The 24,626-nt window shown below is 37.2% G+C and overlaps 1 protein-coding gene across 1 annotated transcript in view; it reads right to left on the bottom strand.

Moving 5' to 3' along the window:
- The window catches only part of PDE3B (phosphodiesterase 3B), a 175,220-nt gene that overhangs the window by 31,550 nt on the left and 119,044 nt on the right, over positions 1 to 24,626 (bottom strand). The window contains exons 4-7 of the mRNA XM_030332778.1: positions 23,005 to 23,147; positions 14,745 to 14,851; positions 3,927 to 4,137; positions 3,290 to 3,366 (exon numbers count right to left, since the gene is read on the bottom strand). Coding sequence (XP_030188638.1) covers positions 3,290 to 3,366; positions 3,927 to 4,137; positions 14,745 to 14,851; positions 23,005 to 23,147 — 538 coding nt within the window. The remainder of the gene's footprint in view (positions 1 to 3,289; positions 3,367 to 3,926; positions 4,138 to 14,744; positions 14,852 to 23,004; positions 23,148 to 24,626) is intronic.

Genomic DNA, 24,626 nt, shown 5'->3' with positions numbered 1-24,626 from the left:
CTTAATATTGAATTATAAATGTTCTTTATGTATTATGGATGTAAGACCTTTATCAGATATATAATTTCCAAATATTTTCTCTCAATCTATGGTTTGTCTTTTCATTTTCTTATTGTTGTCTTTTGAAGTGTAAAAGTTTTTAATTTTGCTGAAGCCTAACTTGTCATCTTTTTTCTTTCATGGATTGTGCTTTTGGCATTGTATCCAAGAATGTTTTACTCAACTCAAGGTCACAAAGATTATGTCCAATTTGTTCTTCTGCAATTTGCAAGGTTTTAACTCTTACACTTAGGTCTATGATCTATTTTGAGTTACTGTCTGTGTATATAATAAGGTAAGGGCCCAAATTCTTTCTTTGACAAATGAATACCCAATTGTCTTGGCCCCAATTGGTGAAAAAACTATGCTTTCTCTTTTGAATGGTCTTGACTTCTATATCAAAATCAACCGACCATAAATGCAAGAATCTATTTTTGGACTTATAGTTCTGTTCCACTGAACTACGGGCTCATCTTTTGATACTTCACTATCTTAATTACAGTGGCTCTATAATAAATTATGAAATCAGGGAGCATCAGTCCTCCAAATTTGTTCTATTTCCAAATTGTTTTGGCTATTGTTGGTCATTGTCTTTCCATGTAAAATTTATGACCAACTTGTCAATTTCTACAAAAAAAAAAAAAGCCTGCTAGAATTTGTTAAGTATTGCACTGAATTTCTAGATGAATTTGGGAGAATAGCCCTATTGACAATACTGGGTTTTCCAGTCTTTAAATAAGAAATGCCTCTCAATGTATTTAGATTTTCTCTTTTTTAATTTTAATTTTTTTTTTTTTTTTTTTTTTTTTTTTTTTTTTTGTGAGAGAGAGCACACATGCACCAGCAGGGGAAGAGCAGAGGGAGAGAGAGAATACTCAGCAGGCTTCATGCCCAGTGCAGAGCCTGACATGGGGCTTGATCTCACCACTGTGAGATCATGATCTGAGTCTAAATCAAGAGTTGGACACCTAACTGGCTGAACCACTCAGGCACCCCATAGATTTTTCTCTATTATCAACAATGTTTTATGTTTTTCAGTTTATAAATCTCTTGTTAAATTTATTCTAATTACTTCATTCTTTTTGATACTATTACAAGTGAAAATGTTTTCATAATTTCAATCTATGATGGCTCATTGCTAGTACACAGAAATACAATTTTGTACAACACTGATATTGTATCTTATCTCTGCTAAACTGATTTATTGGTTCTTGTGTGTGTGTGTGTGTGTGTGTGTGTGTGTGTATTCTTTGGGATTTTCTATATAAAGGATTATATGCTCTACGAATATGAGACAGTTTTATTTATTTATTTCCATTCAGGATTCCTTTATTTTTCTTTCCATTTTTTTGGCTAGAACCATCAGTACCATGTTGAAATGCTGAAAGCAAAAAATCTTATCTTATTCTTGATCTTAAGGAGAAAACATCAGTCCTTTTCCATTAAGGTGTGTGTTTTTCAAAGATGCCCTTTATCATGTTGAAGAACTTCCCTGCTATAACTAGTTTGAGTGTTTTTATCATGAAAGAGTGTTAGATTTTATCAAATGTTTTTTCTGCACATATTTGGATTATCATGCATTTTTCTCCCCTTTTATTCTATTAATGTGGTATATTACATTGATTGATTTTCAACTGTTAAACTGCCCTTGCATTCCTAGGATAAATACCACTTAGTCATAGTGTGACCATTTCATATGTTGCTGGATTCCGTTTGCCATTATTTTGTTAAGGGTTTTTGTGTTTATACACATAAGAGATACTGGTCTGTAGTCTTTTTTGTTTTTGGTTTGTGATACCTGTGTCTGGTTATGACATCAGGATATCACTAGTCCTTCAGAATGAGTTGGGAAGTTTTCCCCTCCTACTTTTTGGAAGACTTTGTAAAGGATTGCTCTTCTCTCTCTGTGTGTGTGTGTGTGTGTGTGTGTGCGCGCGCGCGCACGTGTGTGTGTGGGGGGGGGGTGGGTGTGTGTGTTTTAAACAATCTCAGAACCAAAAATTACTGAACTGTACACTTTGATTTTTTTAATGCTTACTTATATTTGAGAGAGAGAGCATGTGCGCATGCGCAAGCAGGGAGGGGCAGAGAGAGAAGAGACACAGAATCTAAAGCAGGCTCCAGGTTCTGAGCTGTCAGCACAGAGCCCAACGTGGGGCTTGAACCCACAAACTGTGAGATCATGACCTGAGCCAAAGTCGGATGCTTAACCGACTGAGCCACCCAGGCGCCCTTGAATTGTACACTTTAAAAGGGTGAAGTTTATAGTACATAAGGGGATCAGTACGAGCCTATAATCCCTAAGGGGGCCTATCTGTTGCTGATTTATTTTTATTCTTAGGGTGCGGTGCTGGAGAGTTTTCCAAGTTATCCCTACCACGGTAGGCCATCACTTCCAATATCTAGCTCTCTAGTCCCATGGAGGTACCAAAAGGATTGCTCATTCTATTAGTCACTGGACCCTCTGGAAGGAGCAAATACCTTTTTCATAGCCCCATTCTCTAGGCTTACTTCATGAATTTCTATCCTCCTCCAGATCTTGTACTGGTAATTGTGAGGAGCTTGTTAGTTTTCAATGGCTTTAAGCACATTTTTGTTGTTAATAATTTGTCCAGCTTTTCTAGCTACTTTCAAGGGGAATGACGGTCTGAGTTACCTAGTTAACTATTACTGTATGCTTGAGTCATCAACATTTAAAATTATAAAACCACCATAATTTTATCACCAACAGTATTTCTTGTTTGAGGATATAAAATGTTTCAGAATGATATAATAAACTATATTTTAAAACAACTCCTCTCTATGTCATAAAAACTCTTTTGGGCTTAGAGTTCAACATTATCATAATTAATTACTCTATTTATGAACTCTACCCATAAACTGAAAAGACTGCATTCATTTGTATAGCACACTTTAGTCCTTTTTTTTTTTTTTAAGATTTTATTTTTAAGTAATCTCTACACCCAACGTGGGGCTCAAACTCACAACCCTGAGATCAAGAGTCGCATGCTCTTCCGACTGAGCCAGCCAGGCACGTCCCCAGCACATTTTAGTCTTCAAAACACTTTTACCCTCTGTTATTTATAACTTGTTCCTAGTAACTTCTCTACTTATCTTGTAAGTATATAAAAATGTTATAATCTTCATTTTAAAGATGGATAAACTGAAGTTAAACTCACATTTATTCATTTCTAAAACAATCTAAGAAACTGTTCTGAAATTCAGACACACAGGACCTTTGCAATCTCACCTGACTTTCCACTGTGGCAGTCTATACCAGATTCGGATTCAGATGTTGAAACATATTTCAATATTTGATGTCCACAGCTTAAAGAATAAAATAGATAAATATACATTCATAAATGAGACAAAACTTTTTACCTAAATACAATTTTGAAATCTGTTTAACTTTTAACCAGGAACCCCATTGCAAAATATCATACAAGTCCAATCTCTCTATAAACTTAATAGGCTTTATCCTGGAAGGTATCTTGTGTCCCCGAAGAAACTAACATATTTTGAAAGTCACCACTGAGGTCTGACGTAAACACTTATCACTGATAAAAAACTGAGCAGAAATGAAAACAAACACCGTATGAACTGGGTACTAAGGTAGTATATACTAAAAGAATTCTCATAATTTACTGGTATCTTGAGATGGATAGAATACTACTATATATCACTTTTGATAGAGATTACTTAATTCAAAAATGAACAATTGCACTAAAATGAGGAAAAGTTTCTTAAAAAGAAAAACTACTTGATAAATAGGGAAGATACAGTCTTAATCCATCAACTAGTTATAACATAAAACTAGAAAACTAGGAATACTTTATTAAAATAACCTATATTTTGAGACAGAAATAATCAACATTTAGGAAACTTACCTGTTACATAAACTGCTATCAGAATTTCTAACATGCTGATAAAAATCTGGTGAATTGGGTGCACTGCCCAGAGATCGGTGTAAAATAACACTTGGCTTAGTAAGAGAACTGGCAGTGGCAGGAAATTCTACAGGTGATCGATTCATTAGAGAGCCAGTGGAGACTGGTCCATGGCTGGGAGAATTCACAGGACTCAGGCTGGGGAAAGCACCTGAAAAATTCAAAAGAGAAGAAAGAGATCAATAAATATGTAGGCGTGTGTTTGTGTTTATTGTCTATGTGTATTTATAAAGAGCATTTTCCTTTTTTATTTAAAAAAAAAATTTTTTTTTAATATTTATTTATTTTTGAGAGACAGAGTTGAGACAAAGTGAGACTGGGGGAGGGGCAGAGAGAGAGGGAGACACAGGATTGGAAACAGGCTCCAGGCTCTGTGCTGACAGCTCAGAGCCTGACGCGGAGCTCGAACCCACAGACTATGAGATCATGACCTGAGCCGAAGTCGGACGCTCAACCGACTGAACCACCCAGGCGCCCCTGCATTTTCCTTTTTTTAAAGAAAGCAAAGTATTTGCAATTAAATAATAAACCAGATTTTCACGTGGAGCTATCTTCAAGACATTCCAGGCATTTAAGCAGAATATAGACCATGTTTGTCATCATGAATGAGTGTGAAATAAACACCTGTGGCAGGATGGCACAGATATTGAGAGTGTAACTAAGATGTACACAAAGTGTGGCGCAGATTTTCCTAATTCACATTGGTGTTTATCTTTCACATGTTGAATCCCCACCAGCTTGATCATCCACATGAAGAAAGCATGGTTACCAGATTTTACTGAAGAACCAAAGTTCTTAACAGCATTAAGCAAGTTGAGCAAAGACAAAATTATATGTTAACACAACTGCAGATCTCTTTTAAAAATATGCCCAAATCTTTCCAGCTCATTCATTCGACAAATATTTGAGAGCCTACTATATGGTGGAAGATGTGTTGGATTTCACAATGAGGAAGAAGTTACCATCCCTGCTACTCTACAAACCTAGAGACTAGTGGTGAGTACAAACAAGTGCTAAGTGCTAAAATAAGGGGGAAAAAAAAACCCAGAGTACTTCAGAAATCCATCTCTAATGCTACTGATCTGCTCCAAAAATCTTCACTGAGTGCCTTGAACTAAGGTGAAATGGGTATATCTGGAGAGAGGTAGGCAGATTTAAAACTTCATTTGGAAATAAAGATCCAAGTAAAGTGTGAATCAGAGAGCACAGCACATAACGGTTATTCAGGACCTACAACAGTTTCACCATAGCGGTATAAACACTTGCAGATGTGTGTGATGGTTAATTTTATGTGTCAACTTGGCTTGGCTATGGTGTTCAGCTGTGTGGTCAAGCACCAGGCTAGTTGTCGCTGTGAAAGTATTCTTCAGAGGTGACTAACACTTTAATCAGTAAACTGAGTAAAGCAGATCACCCTCCCTAATGTGTATGGGCTTCAGCCAATTGGTTGAAGGCCTTAAAAGAAAAGACTGAGGTCCTCCAAAGAGGAAAGAGGTTTGCCTCAAGACTGCCTTCAGATTCAGGACTGCAGTATCAACTCGTGCGAGAATTTCTAGCTGGACAGCCTGCCCTGTAAATCTCAAACCTGCCAACCCTCACAGTCTTGCAAGCCAATTCCTTAAAATAAACCTATCTCTCCATCTCTCTCTCTCTCTCTATGTAAATACACACACACATCCTATTAGTTCTGTTTCTCTGGAGAACCCTAATACGATGTGTTGTTTTATTTAATCTTAATAACTTTGTGAGTTAAGTAGTATTTTCATCTTCATATGTCGGAGGAGAGGAGAGGGGACTCCAAAAAAGTAAAAAAACTTGATTTAACAGTTAAAAAAGTCAAAAAACTGTGTTAACAGTTAACACTCTGAGATCAGACTCTTTTCCCAGGGCTGCCACTGCTACTCTATCAGACTCATTTCTTTAGAGGTTCCTATAATTTCATACAATGTTAGGGCTGAATGGGATTTTTTTTTTTTTTTTTAAATCTGGTCAACTTAATGTCTCAGAAGAGGAAACTGAGGACAAGGTGTGTCTTGCTCGTCATAATCACTGGTTACTAACTGGAAACAAAGGTTCCAATTTTTAGCCTTCTTTTCTCTAATTATACTAGTGAGTATCCAAAATCCTGACAAGTGGGCTAAGAAGAATAAAGGGTATAAAATCTTAGTGTAGATACTGGATATACAGACAAACCTAGAAATCCTTAAAAAATGCTTTCTATAATATAGATCCACCATTTTATTTTAAACCCTCTTTATTGTGAAATATAACACACACATAGAAAAGTTACAATGGGACTACTCATCACTCAAGCTAAGACATAAAATATGGCCAGAGCTCAACCACCCTGCCTTCTAACTCCCCTGCCTCTCTTTAAAGGAAATCATTATTTTGACTTTTATGGTACTGTTTTTCTTGCCTTTCTTTATATTTATACCATGTATGTACGCATTTTTTGACAATGTGGATTACTTTTGCCCCTTTTGTGAACTTTGTAAACTGAATTAGACAATAAATATAAATGCTTCTATGCCTTGCTTACATTTTAAAATAATATTTCCAGGCAGTTACTTGTTATTGTGGTTGATTTTCAATGCCATATCAAACTGTATGCATGAATACAGCACAATTTTATTTCTCTATTCAAGTACTGAATGGCCAAATTGTCTTCCAAAGTGGCTGTAGCATTTCACTTTCCCATCAGTGTATCAGAGTTTCCACTTCTGAACGTTTTTACCACTTGTTTTTATCTGTCTTTGTAATTACAGACATCACAATAGTATGAAGTCACAGGTCACTGTGGTTTTGATTTACATTTTCCGTTATGATTAATACTGGATATCTTTTCATGTGGTATGGGCCATTTGTACATCTTCTCTGGAGAAACATCTATTCAGATTTTTGCCCATTTTTTAAGAAGGTAATTTGTCTTTTTATTATTGAATTACAGACATCTTTGTATATTCTGGATAAAAGGCCACTATCAAATACATGATTTGCAAATATTTCCTCCCATCCTGTGTCTTATCACTTTCTTTAGGTCTCTGTAGAAATACAAATGTTTTCAATTTTAATGAATTCCAATTATCAGGTTTTTTCACTCATGAACTGTGCTTTCGGTGTCATATCTTAGAATGCTTCGAAACCCAAAGTCACAAACTTTTTTTTTGTTTTCTTCCACTAGTTTTAGGCTTTCACTCCTACCGTTGAGTCTATGATGCATTTTGGTTAATTTTTGAGTATGACAAAAGGTAGAATTCCAAATTCATTCTTGCTCCTGTCTATTTCCAGGATTTGCTAAAAACACAATTTCTTCCCCATTGAATCATCTTGGCACCCTTGTTGAAAATCAGTTGACCATGTAAGGATTTATTTCTGGACTCTCAATTCTATCCCACTGAGCTGGAATATCCTTATGCCAATACCAGTCTTGATTACTACAGCTTGGTAGTAAGTTTTAAAATTTGCCAGTGTGAGTCCTCCAATTTCTTCTTTTTTATTAAAACTGTTTTAGCTATGCTGGGTCCCTTGAATTTCCATATGAATTTTATGATCAGCTTGTCAATTTCTGCAAAGAAGCTAGCTCAGATCTTGATAAAGATGGCAAGAAATCTAGAACAATTTGGAGAGAAATGCCATCATAACAATATTACATTTTCTGATCCATGAACAAAGGAATATTTCTTTTATTTATTTTGACTTCTTTAATTTCTTTCAACAATGTTTTACAGTTTTCAGTGTACAGGTCTTACACTCTTGTTAAATTTGTTGCAAAGTATTTTACTCTTTATATTGCTAACTGTATATAGAATTATTTTAATTTCATTTTGCATTGTTCATTGCTAGTATACAGAAATACAACTGATTTCTGCCTAGAGATCTTGTATCCTGACACACTGATAAACTTCTTTATTGGCTGTAATAGATCTTAATGAATTTCTTCAGATTTCATAAATACATGACATTATACGCAAATATAATTTTACCTCTTCCTTTTATTCCTTCTTAGCTAATTGCAGTGGCTAGAACCTCCAATCCAATATTGAGTAGAAGTAGCAATTTTAACTATTAACATCATTTTATATTTTCATTTTATAATTTCTAGTTCTATTTTCTCTTTGATGAGATACTATTGTCATACTCAATACTCTTGAAATGGTTTCTGCTACGACTTTAAACATATTTATAATAGGAGATTTAAAGTCATTGTGTGCTAAGTCCAAATTCCAAGCCCCGTCAGGCAAATTTTCTGTTGGCTGTTTTGCTTTGTGTGCATGGCAAAAATTTGCTTGTGTATTTCATTTTTTTTGTTGTTGAAAACTGGACATTATATTTTAACAGTTCTGGCATCAGATCCCTCCCACTTCCAAGGTTTGTTATGTTGCTGATTTATGTTTGTTTTCTTGTTTCTGATTGTTGAATGACTTTCCTGGACTAATTATGTAGATTCCGTTTTCTCTGAGGTGTGTAGCCACTGAGTTCTTTGCTGGGTTTTTTTTTTCCTTTAAGCTCTTGATTTATATTTTAAGCTTGACTTCCTGCAAGTCACCCATGGGTCAGTATAATTTTGTGGTCAGCGAATGATGTGTCAGAACATTTCTTTAAATGTTTTGCCTACACGTCATCTGTAGGAGGGAATGTTTGAAAAGATACACCTTCAAGCTTCAGTTTACGAAACGGCCTTAGATTTCACATCTCACTTGTGAGAGCTTCTAGGTCAGCTACAGATAAGTGACTAGGGCCTTCTCCTTTCCCAGATCTTTCCTATGCACATGCACATCCTGGCACAGGATCCTGAGATCTTCAGGAATCTGTCAGACACTTTCAAATTCCCTATGGTCATCTAGTAGTATCCAGATTTCCTTTTAAATTCTCAGGCAGCTCTTGTTTACCATAAGTGAAATAACAGCCTTAGGTGGTCACAATGTTGGCTGGCATAGGGTTTGTTTTTTAGAAAGCTGAGCTCCGAGTCAAATCAAATACCCACAACACTTCAGGAACAGAGATTTTCCAAGGAGCTTTAAGTTTATATTAAGTTTGGGCAAAGTATTTACTGTCCTCTTGGGGGAGTTTCAAAAGAGGTCAGATCTTTCTGATGGCTGCAATGCTATTGGCTTTTAGCAATAGTGCCACTGAGGGAGAAAGCTGGGAAGGGATAGTTCCCAAATAAAATGCCACAGAACCCATCGTCTTACAGTCTGTCTTGTACAGAGGACTTCTAGTTTTTTCTCAGGCTTGTGTTAATTTCCAGAGTTCTGAAATGGCTCAGTTTCTTTTTTTTTTTTTTTAATGTTTATTCATTTTTGAGAGACAGAGAGTACGAGCAGGGGAGGTGCAGAGCAAGAGGGGGACAGAGGATCGAAAGTGGGCTCTGCATCAACAGCACAGAGCCCAATGCGGAGCTCGAACTCACGAACCGTGAGATCATGACCTGAGCCGAAGCTGGACGTTTGAACGACTAAGCCACCCAGGTACCCCTGAGTTTCACTTTTTTCACCCCTATTTTTGTTATTTTAGCAGGAGAGTGAGTTTACAGAAACATTCTCTCTGCCATTCCTGAATCAGTCTCTATATGTGATATTAATACTTTGAAACTCATTGAGACTTGTTTCATAGTCTGACAAATGGTCTACTGTTATCAATCTTGTGTGTATTCTTTGAAAAAATATTCATCCTGGCTGAATGTAGTGTTTTACAGTCAGGTCAGTTAATTCATATTGTTCTAATCTTTCTTATATCTATACTAACGTTTTGGTCTGCTTATTCTACTAGTTAATGAGAATGGTGAGTTAAAATCTCCAAATATGAATATAAATTTGTCTATTTCCCCCCTTTAGTTCTGTCATTTTTTGGTTCATGTATATTATTGCTATGAGATCAGAAGTAACTGTGTCCTTATATAAAGAGTGGGTGTCTTGTAAAGAACATATGCTTGAGTCTTGTGTTGTTAACTGTCTGACAATCTTTGTCTTTTAACTGGAGTGTATTTTCACTTTTTGTTGAAAACTGAATATTTTTAAAATATACTTAACAACTTTAGCAGATCCCTCCCCCCCCCCCACAAAATGTATACTCAATGTAATGTAGTCTGTTTAATCCATTATCTTGCTATTTATTTTTCAGTTGTTCCTTCTTTTTCTCTTTTATTTTCTCTTTTCTTGGATTCTTCTGGGTTATTCAAGTTTTTTAAAAAATCATGCCACTGTTACCTCCTATGATTGTTTTTTACTTATACCTTTTTTTTAAATTCTTTTAATTGTCACTCTGTATATTACAATGTGCGTCTTTAAAGTATTAGTTTCTCTCAAACTTAAAACTTTTTACTACTTTTCAATCATTGCTAGTACATTACAAATCCATTTACCCTTCTCCCACCCTTTATATGCCATTGTTATGATACATTTGACTCCTTCATATATTATGCATGCAACAAGGAAGTGATTATTGTCGTTGTTATTTCTAAGTTACATCCAAGTTAGTTAGCATATAGTGCAACAATATTTTCAGTAGATTCCAGTGATTGATCCCTTATGTATAACACCCAGCACTCATCCCAACAAGTTCCCTCCTTAATGCCCCTTACCCATTTAGCCCATCCCCCCACTCACAGTTTGTTTTCTGTATTTAAGAGTCTCTTATGTTTTGTCTCCGTTTTTATATTCTTTTGCTTCCTTTCCCTTATATTCATCTGTTTTGTATCTTAAATTCTTCATATAAGTGAAATCATCTGATATTTGTCTTTCTCTGACTGACTTGTTTCACTTAGCGTAATACCCTCTACTTCATGGTGTTGCAAATGGCAAGATTTCATTCTTTTTGATTGTCGAGTAATATTCCATTGTGTATGTATGCATGTAATGTGTATATATATGCATATGTATATGTATATACACCACATATTTTTTATGCATTCATCTGTCAATGGACATCTGGGCCCTTTCCACACTTTGACTATTGTTGACAGTGCTGCTATAAACATTGGGGTGCATGTGCCCCTCAAAACAGCACAACTGTATCCCTTGGATATACACCTAGTAGTGCAATTGCTGGGTCCATTATTATTGTTTTTAATCAACATTCACTTATATTCACTCAATTTAGGCTTATTAGAGCTTTTTATTCATTCCTATCATTCTGTGCTTCAATCTGGATCATTTTCCTCCTACCTAAACTACTATCTTTGCTGGATCTTAGTAGTGCAGGCCTATCAGCAATAAATTCTATCAGCCTTTGTTTGTATGAAAAAATATTATTTCAATTTAATTTTTAAAATGTATTTTCATTGGGGTGCATGGGTGGCTCAGTTGGTTAAGGGTCCAACTTGAGTTTAGGTCATGATCTTGTGGTTCATGAATTTGAGCCCCGTGCTGGGCTCTGTGCTAACAACTCGGACCCTGGAGCCTGCTTCAGATTCTGTGTGTGTGTGTGTCTCTCTCTCTGCCCTTCCCCAGCTCACACTCTGTCCCTCTCTCTCTCTCTCAAAAATAAATAGACATTAAAAAATTTTTTAAAGATATTTTCATTGATAAAGAATTCCAGGTTGGCATTTTTCTGTTTTTTTTTTTTTTCAATACTTTTAATATGCCATTCTATGTCTTTGAGTTCATACTTGGTATTATAGAATCACTGAATATTACTGTTGTTCCCTGAAAAATAACCTTTTTTACTTGGTTGCTTTTGAAATTTTTCTTGTTGTATAATTCAGGGGTTTGCCTGAAATCCCTATGATTTTCTCTATCTTCTTGGGGTTCACCAAGTTTCAGGAATTTGCTAATTCCCTTACTATTGTGGAAAATTATTCTGCCCTATTGTTTCTCTCCTCCCCTTTTGAGTCTTCATTTACACAGAACCATAATTGTGCCTTAAATGACTCTTAAATGTTGTTCTGTTACTTAGGCTCATAAACGTTAAAGGCTCTCATGTCTTCTGTTATGTAATACCTTTCTTTATCTCTGATAAGTTTCTCTGCTTAGAAATCTGCTCTGGCCGAAATTTATATAGCTTATACCTGCTTTCTTTTGATTAGTGTTAACGTGGTGTATTTTTCTCCATCCATTTACTTTGAATTTTTATGTGTCTTTACATTTAAAGTGGGTTTCTTATAGATAATATATATTTAGGTCATGTTTTTTGATCTACTTTAACAATAGACGTCTTTTTTTATATGTATTTATTTTTGAGAGAGAGAGAGAGTGAGCGGGGGAGGTGCACAGAAAGAAAGAGGGAGGCAGAGGATCCAAAGCAGGCTCTGTGCTGACAGCCCCCAGTGCGGGGCTCCAACCCATCAACCATGAGATCATGACCTGAGCTGAAGTCAGACACTTAACCGACTGAGCCATGCAGGTGCCCCCAACAATATAGGTCTTTTAATTAGTACATTTAGACCACTGGTGTTCAGAATGATTACTGATACAGTTGGATTAACATCTATCATATCTATTACTGTTTTCTATTTGTTGTCCTTGTTCTTTGTTCCTATTTTTGTTTTCTACTCTTCTTCTGTTTTTGTGGTTTTGAGAATTTTTATCATTCTACTTTCTTTCTTTTCTTAGAATATCAGTTATACTTCTTTTTCAACTTTTTTTAATGGTTGCCCTAGAGTTTGCAATATACATTTTACATCTAACCCAAGTTCACTTCCAAATAACATTACACCACTTCACAGATACCTTATGAGTACCTTATGATAATAAAATAACCCCAATTCCTCTGTCCCTTGTATCATTGCTGTCATTCATTTATATATATGCATATATATACACATACATAAAATACACATATGCACATATAATTGAATACATTGTTGCTATCATTATTCTAAACTACTATCTGTTAGATCGAATAAAAAGAAAAATAAAAGCTTTTAATTTTACCTTCACTTATGCCTTCTTCAGTGCTCTTCCTTTCTTTATGTAGATCTGAGTTTCTGACCTACACTACTATTCTTCTCTTTAGAGAACTTCTTTTAACATTTCTTGTATATCAGGTCTAGTGGCAACAAGTTCCCTCAACTTTTGTCTGAAAAAGTCTTTACTTTCCTTCACTTTTGGAGGATAATTTCAAAGGGTACAGAATTCTAGGTTGGGGTTCTTTTGTTTTTTTTCCTCACAATACTTTAAATGTTTCATTCTACTCACATGGTTTCTGAGGAGAAGTTTCATGTCATTATTATTTTGTTCTTTTATATGTAAGATTTTTTTTTCCCTTTTGGCTTCTTTAATGATTTTTTTTTATCTTTAAATTTCTGTAATTTGAAAACAATATGCCTAGGTATTGTTCTTTTGGTATTTATCCTGTTTGGTGTTCTGTGAGCTTCCTGGATCTATGGTTTGGTGTGATACTAATTTGAGACGATTCTTGGTCATTATTGTTTCAAATATTTCTTCTATTCCTTCTCTCTCTTTTTTTTAATTAAAAAAAATTTTTTTGATATGAAATTTATTGTCAAATTGGTTTCCATACAATACCCAGTGCTCATCCCAAAAGGTGCCCTCCTCAATGCCCATCACCCACCCCCCTCTCCCTTCCACCCCCCACCAACCCTCAGTTTATTCTCAGTTTTTAAGAGTCTCTTATGGTTTGGCTCCCTCCCTCTCTTTTTTTTTTCCTTCCCCTCCCCCACAGTCTTCTGTTAAGTTTCTCAGGATCCACATAAGAGTGAAAACATATGGTATCTGTCTTTCTCTGTATGACTTCCTTCTTACTTTCTTCTCTTTCTGGTATTCCTTTTGTATTTGCCCCACAGTCCTTGGGTATTTGATTCTGCTTTTTCAATCTTTGTTCTGTTTTTCAGTTTTGAAGATTTCTCATGCTCAAGCTAAGATAGTCTTTCCTCAGTTGCATCCAGCCTACTGATGAGCCTGTTAAAGGCACTCTTCATTTCTGTTTCAGTGCTTTTTATCAAGAGCATTTATTTTTGTTTTATTATTTTAGGACTTCCACCTCTCTGCTTACACTGCCCATCCATTCTTGCATGTTGTCTACTTAATCAATTAGAACCCTTGGCATACTAATCATAGTTGTTTTAAATTCCCAATCTGGTAATTCCAACCTCCCTATCTGATTCTGATAAATTTCTGTCTATCCAAATTGTGTCTTTTACCTTTTGGTATGCCTTACAATTTTAAGAAGTGCCAGGACATACCTGGTAAAAGAAGCTACCGTAAATAGGTCTTTAATAATGGTGCTGAGGTGTGAGGGGAGAAGTGTTCTATAGTCCTGTGATCAGGTCTCAGTCTTTCAGTGTGAATCTGGATCTGCAACTATTCAGGTTAGTTTAGGTAGTTCTATATTTTGTCCCTGAATTCCTAGTGCCTAACAAAGTACCTGGTATATAGTGGCTGTTTAAAAAGTGTTTATGGGGGCGCCTGGGTGGCGCAGTCGGTTAAGCATCCGACTTCAGCCAGGTCACGATCTCGCGGTCCGTGAGTTCGAGCCCCGCGTCGGGCTCTGGGCTGATGGCTCAGAGCCTGGAGCCTGTTTCCGATTCTGTGTCTCCCTCTCTCTCTGCCCCTCCCCCGTTCATGCTCTGCCTCTCTCTGTCCCAAAAATAAATAAACGTTGAAAAAAAAATTTAAAAAGTGTTTATGAATGAATGAGCAAACAGTCAATTAATGGTCAATCCAAATTGCTTAGTCATGTTAATTTACAACATATAAATGGCATTCAAAACCAGCTCTAAATGTATAATGAGAAAATTCTGTAGTACCATATACTTTGAGACCTCCCACATTTAAATCATAAAGAATGATTTCTTACCAGCTCTTCTTAGACCTATATGGTGAGTTAGGGATACGGAAGATGACCTTTGCTTCGGCATTGTCAGTAGATTTGAACTTAAAGGTCCATTTAGATAGGATCCTTGACTAAAAGGGAAAGATAACAAATTAACAATGTTAAAGCCATGGGAAATTTCCTCTTTTTTTTATTCATGGTCTTCAGTTCAACTAGGAAATACCTGCTTATACAGAATTTAGACATCTATCTAGTTGCTTAAAGGCCTAAAGCAGGAGCCAGCAAATGTTTTCTATAAAGGACCAAGTAGTAAATAAATACTTTTCGCTTCGCAGGCCACAAGGTCTCCACTGCAACTACTTAACTCTGCCATTGTAGCATAAAAGCAGCCACAGATAATAATAAATACAACTGTGTTTCAATATAATTTAATTTGCAAAAACAGCTATGGACCACATTAGGTCCACAGGCTGTAGTTTCCTGAACCCTGGTATAAAGCAGGTTATCAATATCATCTGGAGGACTTCTTAGAACACAGACTGCTAGTTCTACCTCCAGGGTTTCTGATTCAGTAGGTCTGGCGTAGGGCCAGTAATCTGCATTTCTAATAAGTTCACAGATGATGCTGACATTGCTGGGTCCAGGGACCTCACTGAGAATCACTGGCTAACATATACAGTTTTCACTCTCTTCTGTTCCCTCTCTTCACAGGTATCGATTACCCCCTAACTCAGTCATTTCCTATAACTGAAATATTTACTATAGGTTTTAGGGCTCTCATAAAGAAATTAAATGTAGGTTGGCAATCACACAGTACAGCCATGCGATGTATAAAATGCAACTTAAAATAAAATATATTTGAAAGCTTCCCAGTGCCAAGCGTGTAGCAAGGACACCATAAATTTTACCTTCTTTTTCTTCAATATTCACCATTTTCTTTTGTCAGTAAACTCCTGATGAGGGCACGTGGACACAGGCTCCAGGGCAGATCTAGATTCTCTCCCTCTCACTCGGTACTTTTTAGTACAGCCCAAGTTCTCAATAAGCTCTTCCCCAACTGCTTCATCTTTCCTGCACCTCCCTACCCATTACTGCAGGAAGGCCTATTTCTTCTGTGACTTAAAGGTTTTGGTTCATGTCTCCATTACAAATTCATCCACAATGTATTATAATTTCACTGCTTACAGATTCTTTTCCCTCATTAATTTGTGATTCTTTTTAGGGGCTATAAAGACATATCTCTGCATTGACAGTGGAGATAGCACAGTGCCTGATAAACGTGTTCAACAGTTATTTGTGGAATAAGTGAATGCTCTTTTCTTTAGGTTCCTAGTCTCAATTTTTTAGAGAACAGGTCACTTTTGCTCCCCAACTCTGAGTGGATGGACTCTTTTTCTTTTACCAACTCCTGCCTTGAGCCTCTCCTTGGACCTTTTTCTAAAATCTAGTTTCTTCTATATCCCCAAGGGAGAAACAAAATTCTGTACTATAGAAACAGAAGGCATGTAAAATCAGTTAAAACCATTTCACTAAAACTTCCTTGTTGACATTAACAAAAATTATAACAAAAGCACTATTTTGAGTATTTATTATGTACCATTCATTGTTTTATGTTGTTTACATACTTTATCTTTTCTAGTCTCCTATATGACAGACAAGGAAACTGAGGCTTGAAGAGGCTAAGTAATGTCCCCCAATTCATACAGCTAAAATTCACAGTGCCAGAACTAAAATTCAATCTCCAATTTCTTTGACTCTAAATGGAGAAAGCATTTACTCTCTACCTATTTTTAAAAAACGTTTGAGAGAAAAAGAGAGAGCACACGTGCGAGCCAGGGAGAGGCAGAGAGAGAGGGAGACAAAGAATCTGAAGAAGGCTCCATGTCCTTAGTGCAGAGCCCAGCATGGGGCTTGAACTCACGAACCATGAGATCATGACCAGACCTGGAACCAAGAGTCTGACACTCAACTGACTGAGCCATCAGGTGCCCCTCTACCTGTATTTTTAAAAGGTCTTCCCAGGGGTGCCTGGGTGGCTCAGTCGGTTGAGCATCCGACTTCGGCTCAGGTCATGATCTCATGGTTCATGAGTTTGAGCCCTGCATTGGGTTCTGTGCTGACAGCTCAGAGCCTGGAGCCTGCTTCGGATTCTGTGTGTCCTTCTCTCTCTCTGCCCCTCCCCCGCTCATGCTCTGTCTCTCAAAAATAAATATATGTTAAAAAAAATTTTTTTTAATTAAAAGGTCTTCCCACACCTTCCACAAAATAATTCTCATTCTATCTTGGTGTGTTTCTCCATCTGTAAAATTAGAGTTTTAGAAGTAAGGAGTTTTAGGGGCGCCTGGGTGGCGCAGTCGGTTAAGCGTCCGACTTCAGCCAGGTCACGATCTCGCGGTCCGCGAGTTCGAGCCCCGCGTCAGGCTCTGGGCTGATGGCTCAGAGCCTGGAGCCTGTTTCCGATTCTGTGTCTCCCTCTCTCTCTGCCCTTCCCCTGTTCATGCTCCGTCTCTCTCTGTCCCAAAAAAATAAATAAATGTTGAAAAAAAAAATTTTAAAAAAAAAAAAAAAAAGAAGGAGTTTTAAATTAACATCCAGCTGTTGGAGTCTATCATATTTTATTCTCAAGCCAGTAGTAATGATGATTTGTTGATGATGTCACAAAAAGAAACAATATTCAAATAATACCACCCAATAAACTCATGTCCCTGCTAATGCTCAATCATTCTTTGTATTTGAGTACTCTTTGCTTATGCGTGGAGTTGAGGAGATTGAGAAAGGGCAATAACAGTACCGTTCAGGGCAATATTCAACCAAAAATTTGTGTGCTCTACTGAAATTTACATTCCGGTTAATATTCAAAACAAAGATGGGGCGCCTGGGTGGCGCAGTCGGTTAAGCGTCCGACTTCAGCCAGGTCACGATCTCGCGGTCTGTGAGTTCGAGCCCCGCGTCAGGCTCTGGGCTGATGGCTCAGAGCCTGGAGCCTGTTTCCGATTCTGTGTCTCCCTCTCTCTCTGCCCCTCCCCCGTTCATGCTCTGTCTCTCTCTGTCCCCAAAAAAATAAATAAACATTGAAAAAAAAAAATTTAAAAAAATAAAAAAAAATATTCAAAACAAAGATAGGACTTTTTCCTTTTAAAAACAGACCCACTGCACTGTTCCATAGTTTTCTACCTTGATCCAGGGCCTTCTAATAATTGAAGTATACCATACGTTCAGTTAGCTGTTCAGAATTGAGAGGTACAGGTCAAATTACAGGTTTTCACCTACTTCCAGAATTGTCTCATTAATTCCTAGCCTCAAACCAGATAAATATACACTCCAATGAGATTACATAAAACAATCCTGAAGAAAACAGGGGACAAGAAGGATAGGAGTCCCAAAGATTATCAATAGTTGGTAGGAGGATGATTAAAGTCAGACTTAGGAATCATTACAAAAGAATGCCAAAAGTTATGGTCACAGAGTTAAGTGATATGTTAAGAATTGATTTTTAGATAACCCATGCCAATTACCTTGGTAAGATTTATATCAGTGTGTGTGTGTGTGTGTGTGTGAGAGAGAGAGAGAGAGAGAGAGAGAGAGAGAGAGAGAAGCAGCAACTATATAAACTTGTTGGCTGTATGATGTCTATATTTGGAGCTATTCTCTTAAGAAACTGAGTGAGGGGAGACCATTAGCCCTCTTGAATCTCTGTAGTTCAAATAGGGTCCAGGCACTGGTATAAATCTCTAATAAATTATGAGACACAGAATTGAGAAGCTGGTTCCCTAGTACATTATTTAGGAAATATAGTTCCTAACAAGTTATTAGATTTAATTACAGAGAAGTTATGGAGACAAATGATGAATAGGGGACTAGGTTAAAGGCAAATCTCTTTAGTGTAGAGTAACTATAGTTGATAGTCCATGCAGTTTTGGGACATGACTTGCCTATTTTTCCCCAGGGAAAGTCTGTTGAAAGAAAGTGAGCTGTGGGGCACCTGGGTGGCTCAGTCTGTTAAGCGTTTGACTCTTGATTTTGGCTCAGGTCATGATCTCACAGTTTGTGAGATCGAGTCCCACGTTGGGCTCTGCGTTGACAGTGTGGAGCCTGCTTGGGGTCTTCTCTCTCCCCTCTCTGTCTGCCCCTCCTCTGTTCATACGTGCTCAAATAGAAATAAACTTAAATTTTTTTTTTTAAAAAAGGAAGGGAGCTGTGAGGTCTGAATATGTGTTCTGTTTGTCCACAGGGAGGGCTGGGTCCTAGCAGTCAGTCCAAAGATACAAGTTTAGCCATTTTTTAACCATAGCTACTAATACTGGAACTCAGAGATGCATAATCCAATTGTCAGCTAACCCACATTTCCTGGAACTTCCTGACCAGCGAACCTTCATCCTAGGTCTGAAACTTAAGCAGAAGTCACCATCAACCATCACAATATAATACGAACACCTTACTCCTGCAAGATGCTTGTTAGGCAGCTGTTTATCTTCAAGATCCATTTTACTGCAATCCCAAACTCATCACAGTAATCAAGCAGGCCTCAGAAGAGCAGTAATGACTAACACATGGTTGAAAGTGAAAGTGCCATGAAAGGCAAAGAAAAGGTGTTAAGGAGATTCAGAGGTGAAACAGATTGCTTCTCCTTGGAAACTGAGAGAGGAGGGTATCAGGGTGTTATTCTTAAGAGGTCACATCTGAGCCCAATCTTGAACGCTGTAGAAGCATGAGGCCGAGAAGACCTGTTCAAGGTAGAGAGAACAACTGTAGGAGTGAGGTGGGCGGGGGGGGAGCATAGAAGCGGAGGAACAGAGAGAATAGCGAATAGTTAAGCTTGACTGGAATTTCAGATAGAGAAAGACAGACATATTTTGGTTTTGTAAAACAATGGCCCTCTTAATTAAAATCTGAAGTCCTTTAACAGGTGAACTTTAAGAGGTGAAGTCTTGAGGGCAGGTAATGCAGTGGCTGCTCAAACATGACTAGCCCTTCTTCCTGGTGGTTTTCTTCCCTTGGATTCTGTTTATCACAGCTACTGTACAGTTTATAACACTTCACTTTTTTCTCCAGACAAAGCATGAAGAAAAGCAAAATTAAATCCTATATTACTCTGCACTCAAACAAGGTGGGGCTGCAAACTGTAATTCAACTCAATTTTCAAATGTGTTAGACAAAAAACGAAATTATCAGGAAAGTTCAAGGAAGAGTCTAACAGGAGTCACATGCCTGTTGTTTTCACCTAGAGAGCTTTCCAAGTCACTCGTCTGGTCACGTTTTTTACAAGACTGCTCCTATCTTTCACATTGTTTCATTTTTGCAAGTAAGGGTGCAGCTTTGTCATGAGGGAATAACAGGGTTTCAGATCCCAGGCTAGGAAGTTGGGCACTATTCTACAGGCATCGGTTAAGGGTCAAAAAACTTAATGATCAGAAAAACTGTATAATCAAGGTTTCATTTAAGGAAGAATTGTCGTGGAAGGGTAGGAGATGGAACAGGCGGTGAAGGATATTAGAAATGGAAAGGTCAATTAAGAGGAAAATTCAGGAGCGCCTGGAGGGCTCAGTTGGTTAAGCCACCGACTTCAGCTCAGGTCATGATCCTGCAGTTTGTGAGTTCGAGCCCCGCGTCGGGCTCTGTGCTGACAGCTCAGAGCCTGGAGCCTGCTTCGGATTCTGTGTCTCCCTCTCTACCCCTCCCCTGCTCACACTGTGTCTGTCTCTCAATGATAAATAAATGTTTACAAAACAAGAGAGGATAATTCAATAGCCCATGTAAGGAGATATAAAGCATGAAACAGTATAAAGTGATAAAGGAGAAGAGGGAACAGAAAGGAAAAGAGACGCAGAGACAGACCTGACAACAGGTATCTACAGCACAAGGTAAGAGGATGCAAACACCAAGTTTTCTAGCTAAACCCATTTTCTAAAGCAACCACTAAGTGAGAGGGTAGCAGTATTGTGTCAGGAAATGAGGGCAGAAAAACAGTAACATGAAAACGTTACCGGAGAGATGAGACATTTGGTTTTGGTCACAGCTTTAGGGAATGAGAGGTTCAATACTGGAATCATGTTGAAAGCATAGTCAGAGTCATTTAAAATCACAGTCAGAGAAGCTAGCATCAAAATCCAAAGCTGTGTTCAAATCAAGATTCAAAAATGTAGGACATGTGGGGTGCACCTGGGTGGCTCAGTAGGTTAAGCGTCTGACTCTTGATTTCGGTTCAAGTCATGATCTCACAGTTTGTGAGATGGGGCCCTGCACTGGGCTCTGTGCTGACAGCACAGAGCCTGCTTAAGATTCTCTCCCTCCCTCTCTGCACCTTCCCGACTTGCTCTCTCTCTCTCTCAAAATAAATAAATAAACTTTAAAAAAAATCTTTAAATTTAGAAAAAAAATGTAGGATATGTGACCTCAGTTCTAGAGTATTCCAACAAAGTCAAAATGAATGCCTGGTGATTCCGGATTCACATGTCTATTCGGTTTGAGCTACTAAAGCCTAAAGGTTCCTGAACAAAAAATTACCATACATGAAAGATTGATAGCTATGCTCTCTAATATGATTGCCATACATATTACCACCAATTACTTTATTCTCCAAGTTTCTAAATCTTTCATGAGGCACATGGCTTTGTTTTAATGAGTTAAGTAATTACATTGAATCTGCGTACATTTACCTCTTTTATGAACATTTCTCAGAGTTAATTTTCTTTGGACCATGTTTCTATTTTAATATCAATCATCTTAAGTCAGCAGGATAAAAGTGACCTTAACTCACTGTATCACATTTAATTGCAAATGTACTGCTATTACATCAGTGTGATTTTGAAGGATTCAAAAGCAATCATTTTCATCATTCTGTTTCAAGCCAAACAATATTCTCAAGATGATGTTCCCTGTGGTTAAGAAATATGTTGTATTTTCAGTTCCCAATATCACTGACTTCCCCATATCCTGCTTCCATTAAAAAACAACAACAACAACAAAAATAAGACCATTATGTTTAGGTTCTGGGCAAGTGTTGAACCAAAGCTCATTTTCCTTTACCATACTCTGTAATTCAACCCATTCCTGTTTCATGTATCATTTCATTCAATTTTTCCTTTATAAAAAAAGGAGCTCATTTACTTGAATACATTATAGAAAATTCAAATTAATAAATCCTGCAAGAATCTGGAAAATTACAATTATCTGATCCCATTTCCTATATAAACGTTAACACCACTTTTAACTGATAAATCGGTATGATCCAATCCTGCCATCTACTGTTTCAAATGTGTAACTCTACAGCTCAAGATAAACAAAGTGCTCAATACTAACAGTGGTTTAGCAGAAACTTTACACTAATTCCAATTTTGTTTTTTATTTTTTTTTAATGTTCATTTATTTTTGAGAGAGAGAGAGAGACAGAGACAGAGACAGAGCGGCAGAGAGAGAAGGAGACACAGAATCAAAACAGCTCCAGGTTCTGAGCTGTCAGCACAGAGCCTGATGCGGGGCTTGAACTCACGAACCGTGAGATCATGACCTGAGCTGAAGTCGGCTGCGTAACTGACAGCCACCCAGGCGCCCCTAATTCCAATTTTGTTAACACAGTGAGATCACTGACTACATAGAACTTCATAACTCACACATGAGATCACTATGTCTCCTGGCTTTTAAAAGACAAAGCATTGACTCCTTTGTTATGAGGGTAGATGGGTATGTTTACATTCAGAAAATTTCAGCTCCTGCGTTTTCCCACCTTCCTTGAGCTACGGTTACTGATGCCCTTCATGTGTAGGATTAGCACCGTTTAGTTCCAAGTAAATCCTCAAGTGAGTACAGAATATATTAGTAGTCTTAGTCCTCCAGCAGGAACAAGAGTTTTGCTACCTTGTATCTAACATCAGAGATGAGCCCTGGAAATGTGCTCTTCCTTTAACAAGTCAGTAGCTCTGTTGACCTTCCTTTGGATACCATGCACTGGACCTGTGTGATTGCCCCTACAACGGTCACAGATACCGATTTAAAACCTTTCCCGCTTCCCATCCTAAACTGACCCTAGTTTCCTTAAACTGCCTCCCTGATTCATGTTCTTAAGGCCCCAGCATGCCTTGTACCCAATGTACTTAACTTTTCAGAGAAGACACATTAGCTGCTTTTTAAGAATCAGTTTTGCTATTATGCCTTATTACTACCCATGCTGTCCTACATCTAAAATACTTCAACTGTTCCTTTCTGCTTTAGTTATTTCAAACTTCATTCAACAGAAACAAAGTGGATGTATTTGACTCAAATTTCTTTAAAAGACTGGGGATTGTACCTTGAAATGCCAAACTCTTGGTGTGGCCTTTTGCCATTACTGCGTTCCCATCGGGACGACGACTGTTCAATAGGTGGCAGACCGGAAGTTCCAGGGCTCCTCCTCAGCTGGGGAGTTGGTAAGCTATTCCTACTGTGTAGTCCCTGTGGAATAATTTAACGATGATTAAAACTGTCACCCTTAGATATGCTGTGTATGTATTTTTAAAGATGACATGTAAAAATACCAATACACAGTAGATTTTTAGTATGTACAGGAGACACAGGACATTTTATCTTGAAGATATGTCAGATTTACTCCAAATTTTACATTCGATATTATTGTTCTATTTAGTGTTCCTCCCATTAAACAATGGTTTCTGAACTCCCTACAATTTTACTAGATCTTTATTCTTTTGTACATTTTACTCCTAGTTTCATGAGAAATAAATACTTGACAATTTAAAAAGGAGGTATGAAAGATTTGCCCTGAAAAACAATTTCAGAGGACAAGCTTAGGATCAGGCACCATAAGCCCTAGATCCTAAACCCTTTGTATTTTCAATACAATGCTGAAGTATATAGGGTTAACCTGGAGAAACTGAAAGATTCAGAACTACCTTTTCAATTAGCAATTAAATTCAGAACACCATTAGCATTAATAGTTTACCTTAGTTTTTGAAAATATTCTAAATTGATCTAAATGTTCAATTAGCCAAAGTATTCTATTTTTTACCACTGTAAATAGGTGTTTTATTGGGATTTACATAAAACAGGTTTTGCTTCTTCTGAATTTCCCCCATCAGCAGATACTGAAACCATCTCAGAGAGCTAAATATCTCTTATATTTAAGTTTTCCCAAGGATGTTGATTTTGTAAAGGTTCATAGTTACTTAGACTCATAGTGAAAAAGTTCTTTGTGTTACAATCCTTTCTGGCTATAACTTAGGTCCATATAGTCTTTCTTAGTTCTTAACACACATATATAAGACATTTATATTAAATTATCTTTTATAATTCCTTTTTCCTTACTAATTATTTTTTTTTATAAATGCTGTTGTTCTGGGGCGCCTGGGTGGCGCAGTCGGTTAAGCGTCCGACTTCAGCCAGGTCACGATCTCGCGGTCCGTGAGTTCGAGCCCCGCGTCGGGCTCTGGGCTGATGGCTCAGAGCCTGGAGCCTGTTTCCGATTCTGTGTCTCCCTCTCTCTCTGCCCCTCCCCCGTTCATGCTCTGTCTCTCTCTGTCCCAAAAATAAATAAACGTTGAAAAAAAAAAATTAAAAAAAATAAATAAATAAATGCTGTTGTTCTTTTCTGGAGTATCAGGTTTTTCTATTCTTTTTCAAAAACAGAGACCAATTAGATATGAAATTCAAGTAAGAAGTTTAAAGAACACAAAGAAATATGGTTTACTTCCTGGTTCTTACAGGACTTACTCCTATCAGTAGATTCCAGTACCAAAAATAAGCCTGATTAACTAAAATGTTCAGGAAATGAGGCATTTAGGCATCCTGTTTAATTACTATTATTGTTTCAAATGTTTCTAAAATGTACTAGTACACTTTTTTTTTCACACAGTAAGCACAGTAACAAACATAATATTGGTATCAATAAGATTTTTCTGATTAAGATTTTTAAGAATC

This window comes from Lynx canadensis, chromosome D1, assembly GCF_007474595.2.
Source record: "Lynx canadensis isolate LIC74 chromosome D1, mLynCan4.pri.v2, whole genome shotgun sequence".
NCBI lineage: Eukaryota > Metazoa > Chordata > Mammalia > Carnivora > Felidae > Lynx > Lynx canadensis.
This window is presented reverse-complemented; position numbering and strand designations above follow the sequence as displayed.